Below are 16,953 nucleotides of genomic sequence, written 5' to 3' on the forward strand. Positions count from 1 at the left end.
ACTTTTCATATATTTATTTAATTTTAAAAGCAATAATTTTCCTCTTTTCATTAATAAAATTACAGGGTTGGTTAAACTGCTTGTATAAATGTCGAATAAAATATGATTTTATTTTTTAAGCTTCATTAAATAATTTTAAAATTGGAAAGAAATTTTAAATTCACAGAGGCCGAGATTATTCATTTGATATATCATACTCTCAACAACAGTGCGTGACCTTTTTTCCCCTTCGCATTTTCCCTTTTCCCTAAACTTTCGCGGTGCCCATTTTTGTTTTATTTACTTTTATGACTTACTTTGATTGCGCGCGCCTACTTTGATCAAAGTACTTTGATCGTGTCAACCCGCCTAAAAGCACTGACTGGCGACTGAAACAGCAAATAATGTAGCCGAGAGAATTAAAATGGCAACCTTTTAATCGTTGCCACTATATAGAACAGTCCTTCACTTCCTTTTAATCTTAGGCGAAAATTCTACAAAAATCCGTGGCGAAATTCGAACAAATGAAAAATTGAAAATTTCCCCTTACACGTTGAGAAATTTATCTGTACCTGCTGGTTTGCTTTCATAAGTTTTAGTTTCATCAAAAATATTCTTTTCCTTCTAACCTAATTCCTTGTTTACATACTGAAATTTGTAGTTCTGTAAGTATGTACGTTTTTAGGAAATTCTGCTTTTTCTTAACATAAACTTCTTAACTTTATGCTAAGTAAAATGAATTTTCTAGGGAAATAAATTTACTGTTTAATAAGTTAAAATAGCTTACACTTGTAATAAATTACTATGTTCAGTCCATGAGGTGAAAAAAGGATTTCATGCTCCGGAAAGTAAAAATATTTACAAAATGAAATATCTATGATTTCTTATGTATCTCTCTCTCCCCCTCCTCTTTTGATGCTTCTCACACTATTATATTGATATGTTTTGCTTTGGCTACATTTATACAGTGTCAGAAAGCACTATTTTCACAAATATAATCAATGTGTACTGATGACAAGATATCTGTTCATTGATATTTTTTTTTCTTTTATTTCTCTGCAATTTCTTTATTTCAATGTTAAATATTTATATATGTATAAAAATTACGTTTATTTTAGTTTTTGTTATTGTAGTTATAAAATAAGAGAAAAGAGGAAGTTCATAAAACATACTGTCAGTTAAATCTGAGTTTCCGTTGTCAGTTTTGCTACCAAAGTATTTCATGTTAATGCAGCTAACCGTTGATATTTCCATAAGAATACCTGTTCCTGTTAACCGCATTCACCAAATCACCCGAGGTGGTTTTTTTTTCTTGTGAAATTTAAAAAAAAAATTTTAATTGTCTGCCTGGTGGAGTTACAATTTATATTATATTTTCTAACTAACCCCCCTTCTGTAATTTTTTTTTTTTCAGTTTCTAACATAGAACTGTCAAGTTGCCAGATTTTTGTTTTTTTTGTGGTGCAGGTATAGATACAGAATTATTTCTGATTGGTTATATATTTATTCATGGAAATTTTTTCTTATAGAAAAAATTTCTTTATTAGTACCAACACTAAAAAAAGTCACCTACATATGGTGAAAATTTATTAAAAAAACAAACAAAAATAAGTTCATAAAAAGTACAAGTTTTAAATACTCCCAGTTAAATTGCTACATCTTTGCAAGTACAGAAGTCCTTTGATAATTGTAGTTGGCACAAACATGTATCAATCTAGAAATATCTCTATTTTATATTATTGAAAATTGACTATGAACTTTTTTTAGTTATATTTTCAGACAAGTCAATCTGTTAATGTGATGTATACCTATGATCTCGAGAAAAATTTAAAAAAAAATTGTTATAAGCTATTTTATTATTGGATAGAAGCATTAAATTTGAAACTTTCTACCTATGAGCAGGGGCGGACTAAGGCCTAGGCGCGTGCCTAGGGCCCGAAAATTAGGTTTTTTAATTTTTATAATTAATTTTTATTTAACAGAAAAACTTGATATTCATAATTATTGCTGAAACGTATCCACATTATGCTGAATTGTTGATTGATAAAGTCGACAAGTGTGGATGAGCGTTCCCGTGCTTATGCATCCACGCCCGCGAGTGTTGATGTGTGTAAATATGATCGCGCCTATTGCTGTTTCTTCGTGCTCTTAAGCGTTTCGTGGTAAAAATGAAGTGTTTTTTAGTGAAAATAATGGTAATTATATAGGTGCTTTGGAATATTTATCAGAGTTCGATCCATTTATGCAGGAACGCATTAAAAAAAATATATGCAAACTGCGGCACCGGCACTATAAACTATTTGTCGTCTACAAAATGTGAGGAATTTATTTCTGTTATATCGAAAGATTTACAACTCGCAATAGTGAACGAAATAAAGGCAGCCAAATTTTACTCTCTAATTATTGATTAAACACCTGATATATATCACGTAGATCAGCTGACCCTCATTATTCGTCATGTTCTTCCAAGTGGTATAAAGGAAAGATTTTTAGGATTTTTACCTACATTTTCTCATATTGGTGAAAACTTGGAGAAGGTTGTTTTAGAATTTTTGAATAGTATAGATTTAGACATCAGTAACTGTTGGAGACTAAATCTATACTATTTAATGTGTTTAATATGATAATGTGTTTAATATGTCAGGTAAATATCAGGCAATTGAGAATAAAGAATACAACAATTGAGAATAAAGCAACATATTTTTTTCTGCCCATTTTATCCCATGCTCAAATCATTCATTAAATTTAATTGGAAAAGCAGCTGACGAAAGTTGCATGGAAATGACCACTTTTTTCAATATCCTACAAGAATTGTATGTATTTTTTTCAAGTTCTACACATAGGTGGGATGCATTACAAAAATTATGTAAGAGGAAACACTTGAGCATCAAGCCTATTTGCGACACCAGGTGGTCTGCTCCTTCCGATACTGTGAAATCCTTAAAGGGAAATTAGGAAGAAATTAAACATTGTTTACCTCATTTTTCCTCAAAGATGAAAAACCATTGACAAGGTCCGAAGCTGCCGATTTACATAAAAAACTTTATACATTTGAGTATGTACCGTAACTACGAGTTATATCCGCAAAGCAGGGTAGGGTTTTTGCCGTCAAAAACTGGTTTTTGACATGACTGGTAAAAACCGTCAAAAACCTACTGTTTTCTTTAATTTATGGCATATAGAGGACAATATATTATTTTCACATAATTGCCTTTATAAATGAATGTTGTAAATGATTGCTATTGATTTTGCAACTATATACATGTATTCTTATAGAAGGATATACATTCATATAGAAATATTGTAATATACTTATTGAAAATAGTTATACTTACTTTTATCATTATAGCTTGATTTGCAAAGGATTCAAAATTTTGCACTTCTTAATTGTTAGAAATAAACAAACAAAAAAGCTTGGAACTATTAATAAATTCAAGAACTAAAAAGAAGAATTTAAGATTTGGCATTTCTTAAATATTAAAAATAAGCTAAACAAAACTTTCAAAACTTGTAACTACTACAAACTCTAAGTCAGGAATGACTTGACATTCTTCAGTAATGTAATATGCCAAACAAAATGATGCTTGGAAATGTTGAAAATTTTGTTTAGTATCCTAATATTTTACTTCAAATCCGCAGGTATGTTTTGATATAATCATGTTGGGAAAATGGAAAAATCTGTTCTTAAATATCTTTTAGCAACTTTTTTTCTAATTTTATTGCCCAAAAATGAATTAATTTTAAATTATAAGCAGTTTAACTCAAATAAAAATACAGTTTTACCAAAACTATGGGTTTTTGACAGAGGGTTTTTTGACATGACGGTAAAAACCATGGTATAAACCGGTAAAAACCGCCATGTGTCAAAAACTTGCCAACCCTGATTTATATTAATTTGTTATTTACTGAATAGCAAAGACAATTTTCCTGCCTATATTATATCAAATTTTAGATGTATAGTATAACATACATGACTAGGATTTTCTTACCACTGATATGCATAAATCTTATAATGTTCTTTCATTTTTGAAGTATATTTTGAAAACATTATTCAAATGATGTATGAATTGTTATAAAAATATGTTCCTTTAGATATTATTTAATAATAGTTTACAGCAGAGCTTGAAAATTATATTTCCTGTAACATGCCTGAGTTTTGCATGTGATAAGGAATAATTTTTATTTATTATTATTTTTCTTTTAGTATGTACGAGGGTTGTTTTTAAAGTAAGGTCCTTTTTGTTGTGTACACTAATAGGCAGGGTTGGCAAGATTTTGCCACAGGTGGAAAAAACCATGGTAAATACCGGTAAAAACCGTCCTGGCAAAAACAGGTTTTTGCCAAGCAAATTGGCAAAAAGTGGCAAAAACCTATATTTTCCAAGATGAGAGGACAAAAACACATTTTTGATACAAAATTATTCCTAAAATTGAAATATATACTATAAATATAAATAATTGCAAAAAAATTAACAAAATTATTATTCCATAATTAAATGATAATGTAATAATATATCATTTTCGTAGTTTAAAACATTATTGATTGGAAAATTTGTGATTATTCTTTTTTTTTCTAGTGAAATGAACTTATTTTAAATTAATATAACTATAATTTAAAACATAAAATATCTATCAATATGTGTAGTTAATTATTGTACAAATAATAATTTTTTATAATAAATAATAATATTATGCAAATAATAATATTTATTTATTTGTAAAAAAACATTTATTTTAGGATTCTAAAATGAAAAGAGATCACAAACTTTTAATCTTTTAAAAATTATTACCATTATATGAATTATTAATATGTTAAAAATAATTTTTTCATGTAATGTATCAAAATTATTATTCTTTATGATTGATTTAAATTTGTTTCAAGTATTTTGTAATAATATTTAATCAGCAATTTAGATAATTTGGTTTTTGCCGGTTTTTACCAGTTTTTGCCGGTTTTTACCAGGTTTTTGCCACTGTCCTGGCAAAAACCCCTTTTTGCCGGCAAAAACTCCAACCCTGCTAATAGGTAAGGCGGGCATCGCAACGAGTACTTGTGACATGTCCCGGCATTCCTTGGGAACCACTGTGCTCAGTTTCAGCTGTGTAGGGAAATTGTACTGTCAGTTCTATGTCTTTAAAATGTTCAAATATAATAAATAGCCTGCCACGCAAGAGAAAAGGTCAGTGGTGCATATTTAATGTGCAAAAAATCTGTCTGCTGCATATATTCACTGACAGATTTGTTAAGTTACGATATGTGAAGTAGCAAAATTCCTAGCGATGCTGACAGGAAATTTCGCTACTCTATGACAATGAATCTCTCCACAGCTCAGATCCCAGCTTTATTGGACTCTTTTGATTGGATCATTCCTCCCTACAGCCCAGACCTTGCACTGTGTGATTTTCATCTTTTCCAATATTTCAAACATCATTTTGGAGGCAATCACTAGAACGATGACGAATACGTGAAAACAGCCGTGACCTCTTGGTTAATGAAGTAGATGGCAAGATTTTAATACTTTAATTTCACAGCTCTATGGTTTTTATTTAAAAAAAAGACTGACTTCTACCTGTCCTAATTTACACACATGTTAAATTCATTTTCTCCATTCAAAACTGGTGATTATTTAATATGGCAAAGAAAATTTTCAAAAATAAAGTTTTTTAATCTAATAAATTCTCCAAAACATTATTTTATAAACATTAACATCCGGCCAGATTCACCTGTAATGTTTTAAGAGCATATTAAAAATATTTTATAGTTATGGATGAGAGATATTTAATAAAGTGCACTTATAAAATTAAAACACGCTTTTATAAAGAGTAGGGCTGGAATCTTCAAAAATATTAATTACTTTACACCTTGAACGTTCAGCTATAAAAGAAAAAGCTTTGATGTTGAAAGCAAATGTCTAACACATTTGTTAATGCTTATTTATTAGATTTAATGTTATATCATTTCTTTGAAAAAAACAGTAAATAATTACGCTCTTTATATTTTTAGAGGTTGCTTATTTTGGATAATGAGATTTAATACATAAATAATTTCAATTCTTATTTATTTCTTACATTACCTATATATATGTATATACTTTAAGGTAAGTAACTTCATCTTTATTAGGTTTAATAAAGTACCTAAAATCTAGTTTTTTGCAAAATCCATTCCTTAACACCACGGCAGACCAGCTTTTCCAAGTTATAATGTATTACCATTTATTTTATTAATCTAATTTTAATAAAACACCATGTATCGGCTTTTAAAAATTTAAAATTTTTCCTTACTAGACTCTACTGATAATTATAAAAACGTTGGCCTGAAGATATCAACAAATATTAACTGTGAAATGAAGTCAAATCCTGATTCTGTAGAAAAAAGTAAAAAAGAGTCTTCTCGTGCTATGAAAAGTTGTCCAGAAATTGAAGTAAAGAATCAAGAAAATGTATTGAAGGTTAGTTGTTTGTTTTAATGTTCATTTATGTTTAATTTAATATTAGATAGGTGCTAGGCCAAATTACCTCACCATATAAAGTGAAACAATTTAAAACAACCATAAAGAGACTGAATGAATGACGAGACGTCATAATAAAGTGTGTCTGTTGCTATAGGCAACCAGGAAAAGAATTTTTGGATCTGTTTTCTGAGCATAGAAAATAATATTCGTTTTAATACTTTGAAAATAAAATCTGAATTTAAAATGAAGAAATGGAAATGAAATTATTTCTGATTTTGCAATATTTCAAAATTTAAACGTTGAACTTATTATCTGACATTTTTTATTTTTTAAAGATGTTATTTTTATAAAAATGCTGTACTAAAACCAAATTTACTGAAGTTATTATAAATTTATGAAGAGTTGTAGGGCTAATTGCTTTTACACCTCAGTTCAAGTCTTTCAGGTAATGAAAAGAAAAAAGAGATGCTGCAAAAAATTTGGGGCATGATTCTGATGCGCAATCAGAAGGTTTTATGAAATTCACGGTATTTCTTTTAGATAAAATTGAACTATATATATAAACAAGGGAAAAATTACAGAACACTGAAAAAAGGAGGGAAAATAAAAATAATAGAAAACCGGGAGAAAAAAGGACAAATTTTTAAAAAAAAAAAAATCCGGAAAATGAAAGATATAGTCTTTGTATCAGTCCACACAATTATGTCCGCAATATTAGAAAGCACTCTTTTTTTGTGGATATAATCGTGTGGGCTGATGAAAAGATTATATCTTTTATTTTCTGGATTTTTGTAAAAATATTTTTCATTCTTTTTTCCCACCCGGTTTTTGTTATTTTTTTAATTATTTTTCTTTTTTTCCCCTTTTTTCATTGTTCTGTAATTTTTTCCTTGTTCTATCTACATTTTGAACTTATTTTATGAGTTCTATTTACTTGCAGCTTATGTGCAATAAATAAAACTTATTGTTTTTTCTTAATTTTCTTCATGTTTTTTGTATTTATTTATTATGCTATATATATTAGTATAAGAGTAAACTTTACTTGCATTTTTATTTTATTGTTAAAGGTCATTTCATTCTGCAAATATTTAGGTTACATGTTTTTCATAAATAAATAGGGTTTTCAAATAGCATCCTTGTGTATAAATTCCGAAACTGACTTTTGCAAACATATTTTTTCCCTAAGCTCTTCGATTGCGATCAGTTACTTATTTATCACCAAATATGGTTACTAAAGTTTCTTTGTTTTATTCCTTTATTTAAAAACTTATTTTACTTTTATCACCATCACTACCGACATCTGATACGATAGCGTCATTTTAAGTAGAGTTTGTGAGGTCCTTAAGAAGTTAAAAATGTGGGGGCGAAACTAAAAAGATGTATTTTATTATGTTTATATTCATCACAGCATTCAATATTTAATTTCAAAAATTTAATTTTAAATTTAATAATAACTTTATAATTACGATCGATACTGATACCACAGTGTTCTTAATTTATTAAGGACTAGATTCTTAACTTTCTAAATGAAAGGTCAAATAAAGAAAAAAAAAAAAAAAAGAGTTTCAAATCTTTGAAAAAATTAAAATTCATCAGAAGTTGGAGTCAATTTTACTTAGAGTTTATCGCTGTATTTTGCAGTTGTAGATTATTTAGAGATTTGCTCATTTTAATTAGAATTTTACTAGTTTTAATTGTTGAATTAGAGAAAATAATGAGACCCCTCTACCCTTAACTATTTCTAGCATTTATGCAAACAAATCCTTTTATTGGTACTTTTTAATTTTCTGAGTTAAATTAATAGTTTAACTTTTTGATCAATAAGTCAGTGACATTCTTTGGTTAAATAATAAAAAAAAAAAATTTTTTAATGGCAGGCACTAGGGATGTATTGTCCCATTGGCCAGGAGTGCCAGAACTGCTACTCTCATCTCGTTACCCAGTGGGCATCTGTGTCGAAGCAGTGTTGCCCACGTCACACAACCACAAACCCGTTTATGGGGCGAGTCACACTCACACAAAGGAGAAAGGACATAGAACACCGAGAGAAAGAAACATCCATACCCTGAGCGGGATTCAAACCCGCAACCATCAGCTCCGCAGTCAGGCATGCTAACTACTTGGCCACCTGGTCGGTTTGGTTAAATAATATGTGGCTTAATTAATAGAAAACTATAAATAGAATCAAAATGTATGAATTCCTTCCTATAGGATTTAAGTGGATACCTTTTAAGCATTTTGAACATTGCAAATATTGTAAAGCATAAATTAGCTGAATGCCATAAAGTTTCTCATTTTTAAATGTAAAAATTATATAAAGCAAGTAAATATTTTGTAAATTTATATTTTGATTATTTAATATAAATAATTTATTTAGTGTAGTATAGCAAACTTTTATGCATTCTTTCCTATCAGTTCTTTTATTTCAGTTACTTTGTAGCAGTTTCTTTTTACAAAAACTAATCAATTTTATCATCGAATTTTAAATTGAGGGGGGGGGGAGTATTTAGAGGATAAACTAATGCAGAAATTGTGCTAAATTATTTTTTTTTTATGATTCGCCGAAGTATTGTTAGAGATTCGCTCTTTGAAAAAATAAGTTCAAATTTTTAAAAATGTTAGTTTTTTGAAGTATGTTGATGTATGTAAATTGTAAAAAATATAAAAAATGCCAATATTTTGACTCAAACAAAAACAAATTACAGCGGATCATATAGTTTAAATAGCAAGATTACAGAATTCAAAAAAAAAAAAAATTTAAAAGATAAATAATTCATAATGATTTAGTTTTTGGCTGCTTACTAGAGTCTTCGTTTTTACTTCTTCACCGGAAAACTAATGGCCAATGTGAAAATTACATGAATAACCATTTAAAAAATACACATGCTTTATAACATTTGTAAAATAACAAATATTTTTCCGAATTAGAATTTTTAAAGAAGTTAGCTGCCTTCTAATATAAGACTTCACTCTTGAAACTACTGATCATGCATGAAATATCCTACTACCCTACACCTGAGCTCAAGGATTTCTGAATGATACTAAGTAAACTTGGTTTCAAGCAAAACGAATGGATATTATTTTCATATTCATTTCATTAGTTTATTAAAACAATAATTTAAAAAATTAAAAGAAAATTTAGGTTTATAATACCCCAAATTAAACAAGAGTAACACTTGTTACAATTTTTAACTCTGACATTCTTTTCATGAGAACTTCTTTTGCCGACGATTTTGTCAGTTTTTTATTATTAATTAAAGCCAGCTTACGCCTTCATTCTTGTAATTTTTGCATTTTATATTTGAAATTTTAAAGTCGAATGACATACATGAAATGACCCCTATTTCAAAGAGTCACAGTTAAATAGTTGCAAGGTCAATTGTTTCGAAAAGAATTGACTGCTTCGGTGCAATGAAACAATTGTCAATGAATTATTAATATTCTTGTTTCCTTTTTATGAAATATTAGATCCAAATTTGAATTCATTATTTCTTTAAACCGTGTATTAAAACTATTTTTATAGGTTATTTAAGTAGAAAAATTCTAATGTTAGAAAAAGAACAATTTTTAAGATGATGATTCTAAAAATAGCATGTTTTTCAAATCTTTTTACAATTTTTTATTTTAGTAGTCGTTTAACGAAACAAGGCATATCAAACATTTCATTTTCCTGATATAGCAATATTTTTTTGAACTGTGCGAAAGTTGAGAAATAATATAAACAACTTTTTAAGCAGATATTTTCAACTTTTTAAAAGAAAAGGGTAACTTTAAGTTAGCGGGCAGGAATTACTTTGAACGTCAAAATAAAATTTTATCTCCATAGTTTTTTGTTCATTAAAAAAAAAAAAAACAATCTGTTGTATGTTTTTGCTGTGCTCACATACGCATTTACTTTTCATTACTCAAATAAATAATAAACAATAAAAAAAAGGAAAATTAATAATTTATCTTCATTTTTCGAAAACAATAGTATGATTAGTAAATAGTCAGGTGTTCTGAATCGAATGATATTGATAAGTAGAATATTTTTAATTTCTTAACAAGATTTAATTCTTAGCTAGCTGGCAATAATTCTAACTTTTCTTTCAATAAAACATTTAACAATAACGTAAAAAGTAATTTTATTTTAAAGGAAAACATAAATTAATGTACTGCTAAAGCAATTGATTAGTATATTAATGGAAAAATAATATATATGGTAGCATAAAAAGTAAGATTTTGTGTTAAAATTTAATTAAAAAGTTAGAAAAATAATTCTGAGAAATAAGCGCAGACAAGTAATTTACAAATTTATTTTAAGATTAAGGTGATATATAAGATGTAAAGAAGTTTTAAGATCATTAAAAATGCTGACTACGTATTTTTATTAATATTTATAAAATATATATTCAAGAAATTGATAAATATATTATTGAAATTCTATCAGTTATTGAAAAACAAAATAAAAAATAATAACATTAAATAAGCACAATCTGGTGTATAATCATATTCCATCAGAAGCACGCTTTTATAAAACTAGATATTCGTTGAATAAAGTGTTTTTTATTCAAAATGTTTTATTCGAATTTCTTTACTAAATTGCAAATAAATTATTAAACAACTGAAAAAGAAACATCATATTTTATAGTTTGAAAGAAACATAAATAAAAAGATTAGCAAACGTTATTAGCGGAAAAAATATAAATGAAATTTTACGCTACACGCGCTGTCGAGTTCCTCACAAGTTTATTAAATTTTAATATTAATCGCCCCATTTAATTATTTCTTTATTGTTGCCAAATTATTTTTTTAAAAATAATTTTAATTTTTCTCAACTTCTAATAAATAAAAACAGTTGAAACTTTAGATTTTTCAATTGAGAAATATGTAGATTAATATGGTATAAAAAAATGCATACCTTATAATTCAAAATTTTTTCATCCTCAATTTAATTAAATAATAAAAAATAATTAATTATATTATTATTAAAAAATATTTTTTTCATGAAATTATCTTTGGGTAAATGAGTTTTATGTGTGGATGCAATTTTCTTTGAATTGCTTTATTAGTTTTAAAAATATGATTAAAAACGTGAAATTAACATTAAGGGGTACGAACTTTGAATCTTTCTCTTGACCAAACTATGGTGACACTATTTCCCAGATTGCGGCTACCCTCTATATTTTGAAGGTTAAGAATCCAAATGTTAAAAAAAAACCATATTTGTTTATTCAGAGAAAGTACGTTTTTGTGTCTGATTTCGTAACTTAATTAATAGTTAGCACTAATTAATTAGCATATTTGAAGTCACCCCCAGGAACCATTAAGATTGACACTTAGTTCATGAAAATCTAACCATTAAAACAAAAGTTAATCAGGGTGCTTCGTTTTTTTTTTTTTATTGCGGACTGTACATTCATATTTACTTTTATTTTATTCATTTCAATTGCTGATATTATAATCAATTAAAAACCAAATCACATTAACTAATTTAAATATGTTAAAAATTTATTATATTATTGTACGAGTGCTTTCAACAAACATTAACACTCAGATGGATGCTTTTTTATCCTCCAAAATAATATATATTTTTATAAAATATACTCAAAACAAGCATATTGTTATTTTTCTTGTATGGTCCTCAAAGAATTGTTGTAAGATTTTTTTTTTCTTTTATAAATTAGAAGAAATTGGAGAATTAACAAGAGTAGGTTGATATATTTATGAGATGAAAGCAACCACATCATAAATATATAAATTAATTCCTCAAATATGTCTATCTGGTTCCTAAACAATTTTTTTTTGAAGCATTTATACTGTACTCAGTATTTTTTAAGAGTTTTCAGTATCTTAATGCTTAATCATTTATATTCCAAAACGGACAGACAAATTAGGATCTTCATGCCATTTCAGTATTATCATTTTTTTCCCTTTATTTTAGGTTACGCCAGGTGTCTGCCAAAGTATTGCTATGAATTTTTACTACAATATTGTTTTTTTCTTTAGGATACTAATAAATCTAAAGATCTAGAAGAGTGGCCTGAAATTGAAAGTATGAGGGATTGTATTTATGAGGGACTAACAGGTATGTTATACACAACTTTAATTTGTTCAAAGCCATTGTATATTTATAGTTTTCTCCTTAATATATTTTCTGAAATTATTTCATTTATCTTATAAGGAAAGTATCTGTTTTACTCAATTGCCTTGTTGAATTTTAGTTCAAACATCTTAAATTGAAAAATGTATTTCATCTTAGATCTATTATTTCCAATGACTCTTTTTCTCAATCAACTAATTTCTTTAAAATAATATACATATTAATAATAAAAAAATTTGAACCTGCTGGAAACAGTTTGCTGAAATCTTTTTTTTTTCGAGTGAAAAATGATAAATTACTTTTATTTCAACTTTGTAATTGATAAAGAAAAAAGTTGTGTATTAAAATGGAACATGAATGATAAACACTTAGTTTTCCTTACTTGTCTGTGCTCATTATATTTCTTTAGACTGTTTATTGATAACTTACATTGTATTTAGATGTGTATGAGGACGATATTATACCAGAAAATTTAAGTTTATCTGAAGATGAACTTGATTCATTCTATGTAGGAAGAAGTGATGATGAGACTGAGAAAAGCATACTAAACTTTACTTTTGATGACGATGGTAATTTTTAACTTAGATAAAAAATGATTCTTAATTAATTTGATATAAATTCTTTAGATAACTTTTGATTAGGTAGTTGCAAATAATCTTCACAATTTATTTATTTATATTGCAGGGTGCTTATTTTCGTCTTTTAAAAGCCCTTAAAGGTGCTTTTTTCCATTATGTGTTTTTAAAAAGTGTTTAATTTTTCCCTTTTTGAAAATGAGATTTTTTCTTCATGTTAAGTTTTGCTACGAATTATGCAAAAAGACAGTTCACATTGTTCGAATAAACGTTTTCACAATTCATTCAACCCAAATCTATTTTGGCTTATTGTCAGTCCATAGCGTATGAAAATGCCATTCGTTTTACATGATTCAAAATTTCGCGATTTTTGACAATTGTCAAAAACAATGACAGAAGTTTTTTTTTGTCACGACGGTTAAAACGAGATAAAACCGTAAATTCTCAAACACTTTCCAAACCTGCCTAATTATGATATTTTTGAAAAGTGCTTAAAAGGAGCTTATTTCTTGTTGAATAATTTGGCTACGCACCCTACCCTGTATTACATAACACAAAATATTAAAATAAAATATTTACTTTAGTTGGGCACAGCTAATCGAAACATGCCTACTTTTATTTTAAAGATGTTGTAATCTTCATAACTTAAAATAATTTTAAGTAAAATTAAAAAAGAATTTAAATAATTTTTTTGAGGTTTTTATCGGCTAGACAAGCACTAGTAAATTCATGAAATTTTATTATTATTTATTCCATTTTTTTTATTTATTTCTTTTTATTATAAAACAAAATGTCTATCTCCAAAAACATTAAATAAAATAAAATAATGAATTTACTTGCATGCAGGTAATCAAATGTTACCTATACTCTTATTTTAATCATGTAATCTTCAAATTTGTATGTAGCTATATGTTGCTGCTCATGAACTATTGCATATCTGCACTTCACTATCTGAGAACATTGGAACATTAAACTAAATTGGAAAATGTTTAATGAGCTGATGTTTTGTTTGGAGAACATTAAGTTAAAGTATGCTGGTTTTTAAAAAAAGAAAACCTTAACCAACAATATGTACACTTTTATAATTAATTCGAACAGACATTTAAATTAAAAAAATAGAAGAAGTAAGGGATATCAGATCAATCATATTCATTTTTAAAAATCAAATATATTTTTCAATGTGCAAGTCTGTTTTTGTACTCCTAAATTTGAAGCATCCACTTATGCACCTTTCATACATTTGCTTTCTGAAACACTTGATGCTTAGCAGAGGAAATTATTGAAAATTTGTCTTAAAACATCATGAAATGTGTTAAATACTTTGCAAATTACACGAAAATCAGTTTTCTTCCTCAGCTCTAAAGAAATAAGTTTATGTTCTAATTATTTAAATTTGCCTACTATTGATTAGAAATTGGTATAATTTAACTAAATGCTTTTATCATCTTTAAATTTTTATTTAATTTTACTTGGATCTATTTTTTAACTTTTTAGTAAAAATTTTAAATATCTTTTACAAATTTTGCCCTAAAATAAAGTTATAAAATTAAGTGAAACAAGGGAATTGAAACTTAATTGGTATTTTTCATTATTTACTTTCTTGTATCTGATTTTGTCTTTTAAGATTAGTTTTGTATTAAAATTTAAGTAGTTTGTAATTAGTATACTAGTTTTATCAAAAAGAAAAATTAAAAAAAAAAAACTGTTTTTATTGAAGAGTTGTGATATTCCAAGTGCTTCTTAGGTAATGTCCACAATTTTAAATTTAGTATAATCAGCTTTTTTAACTATTAAATTGATATGTGTGATATAGTAAACTTATTTCAAGTAAGCCTCTAAATACATTTTTCATAAAAATTCAGACTACTTAAATGCTTTTTCAAAAGTTCCAGTAAAATCTTCTAACTTTTTGTCATATTTGAAATTAATGCAAAAGGTTTGTGCACAATATATTTCAATTGCTGTACTTACGAATCTTGAAACATTGATAACAAATTGTGCAATTACTATAAGTTTAAACTTTAAAAAAAAAAAAATGCTTTTCAGTTGTTATCTATTTGAATTGTTTTAATTATCTATCGAATATAGATTTTAAAAATTTTACTTTGGTACTAATTTTTTAAAAATTGCATAATACCTTTGAAAAGTCCCTAAAAAAAAATCTTCAATTCATCTATAAATTACGGTGTGAAATCCTGGCGCCAGAAAAGAAAGCATTACAAACTGTCGAGCACATTCCTCATTTGTCAAATATCTGAGAATTTTTAAATTCTGGTTAAAATTGTGCTAATTTAAAGCATGAAAATTTGCCAGATTTTCATACTTTTACCCTAATAATCTTTTTTTTTTTTTTTTCCTCTTTGGAAAAAGAATTAGTTTCTCTGAAATGCTAATCACTTAATTTCATTAAAAAAGTCATCAATATTCAATTTGCGGAACAAGCCACTAAATATTCTGTAAAAAGTTTTTACGGGTGACCTAGAAGAAAATCTTAACTTCCCTGGCTTGTAATATTAAACTTAACCTGGACAGAATGTTACCTTTTTTGTGCAAGTCTGTTGATAAGAAAAAGTATTACTTTTTTATTAATAAGAAATGTAGAAATTTAATATGCGAAATAAAATAGTTGTATTTCTATTTTTAAACAGTATTGTATTAGCTAATTCCCCCCCCCCTTCTAGATGAAACTGATTTATATTCTTTATATTCTCCATTACCACTACCTGTGCCTGAAGAAAACGAGCTTGTTGAATTACCTCTTGCATTCATTCCAAGTTCTCCTGAAGACTGGATATGAAATATTAACAGAATTTTTTCACTTCATTTATAGACAATTATTTTTTGGCTAAATATATGTATTTTAGTCAAAATTTTGTATAAATTACCATAAAATTTATCAAATAATTTGTACCATTTATTGTATATTTTATACTAATAATAAAGATTTTAAAATAGAGTATTTTGAAAGTTCTTATATTGCTATATTACCTCTATAAGAAATAGAGCTTATTTCCACTGCAACCACCAAAAATTTTGTTTATCAAAATTGGTTTTAACAAATGTTCTTTGAATTATGATACACTTAAATTGAAGAAATCGAACATGTTGTTTACACGGTTGTAAACTTCTTCCACTAACTAGAAATTTTTAACTTATAAAAAATACAAATTTTACCAATTAGTAAGTGGAAAAGGTTTAAAGCTTAATTCCCTTTTGAATGCCTACTAGTGTTCTGTTTTGGTTGTACTGTGTTAAGACTTTATTCAAAGAAATTTAACATAGTTTAACAATTTAACATAGAAATTGTACCCTTTGAAATTTATTATACCACATGGTCAGATTTATTTTAGTGAGTAAATCTTGATAATTAAGTTAATCATCATTAAAATTGCTTGAGTAAATTTTCTCCCTTGTGATCATTATTCCCAGACATATTTTTATCTTACCTTATTTGCATGTGTTGGTTATAATTTGGGATAGGCCATAGTTGTTAAAAGCTTTAGTACTAAATTTGTCAATTATCCCACTACACTTTACCCTGATTATCCCCACACTTTTAATGCAATATTATTACAAAACGCGAAAGTCAAATGTGAGTTTTCAAACTGTTTACTGTTTTTAAACTTTGTTACTAATATTTTGTAGCCTAATGAAGTGCATAAAAAACTGTTTCAAGATTTAATAATCATAGAATCTCTTGATAAATCACTAAATATGAATGTCCATAAATTAAAAATATACTGAACCAGATCCCAACTAAATGATGTATTTTATTTTGAACTATAATTTACTCTGTTTTGTTTTAAATCATTTTTAACCCCATTCAATTTCTTTAATTAAAATATTTAATTTGCATTTATGTTTC

General features: G+C 26.9%; 1 protein-coding gene and 1 long non-coding RNA gene across 5 annotated transcripts; both read left to right on the plus strand.

Moving 5' to 3' along the window:
- The first annotated feature begins 236 nt into the window (after positions 1–236).
- On the plus strand, positions 237–16,044 carry LOC107442051 (uncharacterized). Of its 4 annotated transcripts, none has more exons than XM_016055509.4 (5): positions 237–644; positions 6,265–6,428; positions 12,420–12,498; positions 12,954–13,082; positions 15,770–16,044. In XM_016055509.4, the coding sequence occupies exons 2-5, from the start codon at positions 6,324–6,326 to the stop codon at positions 15,883–15,885; spliced, it is 429 nt and encodes a 142-aa protein (XP_015910995.1). In that variant the 5' UTR covers positions 237–644; positions 6,265–6,323; the 3' UTR covers positions 15,886–16,044. The 4 variants fall into 4 exon arrangements, with proteins under 4 accessions (XP_015910995.1, XP_015910996.1, XP_015910994.1 ...); XM_016055510.4 differs by having other exon boundaries at positions 356–648; XM_016055508.4 differs by lacking the exon at positions 237–644 and adding an exon at positions 1,133–1,277 and having other exon boundaries at positions 15,824–16,044.
- On the plus strand, positions 1,354–5,868 carry LOC139426696 (uncharacterized). Its single transcript, XR_011637923.1, has 2 exons — positions 1,354–4,242; positions 5,011–5,868. It is a non-coding gene; the product is annotated as an uncharacterized lncRNA (long non-coding RNA).
- Positions 16,045–16,953: the final 909 nt, after the last annotated feature.

The sequence above is a fragment of the Parasteatoda tepidariorum genome, chromosome 10, assembly GCF_043381705.1.
Source record: "Parasteatoda tepidariorum isolate YZ-2023 chromosome 10, CAS_Ptep_4.0, whole genome shotgun sequence".
NCBI classification, from domain to species: domain Eukaryota; kingdom Metazoa; phylum Arthropoda; class Arachnida; order Araneae; family Theridiidae; genus Parasteatoda; species Parasteatoda tepidariorum.

Coding starts and splice junctions, on each gene's coding strand:
- LOC107442051 (XM_016055507.3), top strand. CDS start 1,202: ATGTTAATGCAGCTAACCGTTGATATTTCCATAAGAATACCTGTTCCT. Junction 1,278..6,264: donor CATTCACCAAATCACCCGAG/GTGGTTTTTTTT, acceptor TTTCCTTACTAG/ACTCTACTGATAATTATAAA. Junction 12,499..12,953: donor TATTTATGAGGGACTAACAG/GTATGTTATACA, acceptor CATTGTATTTAG/ATGTGTATGAGGACGATATT.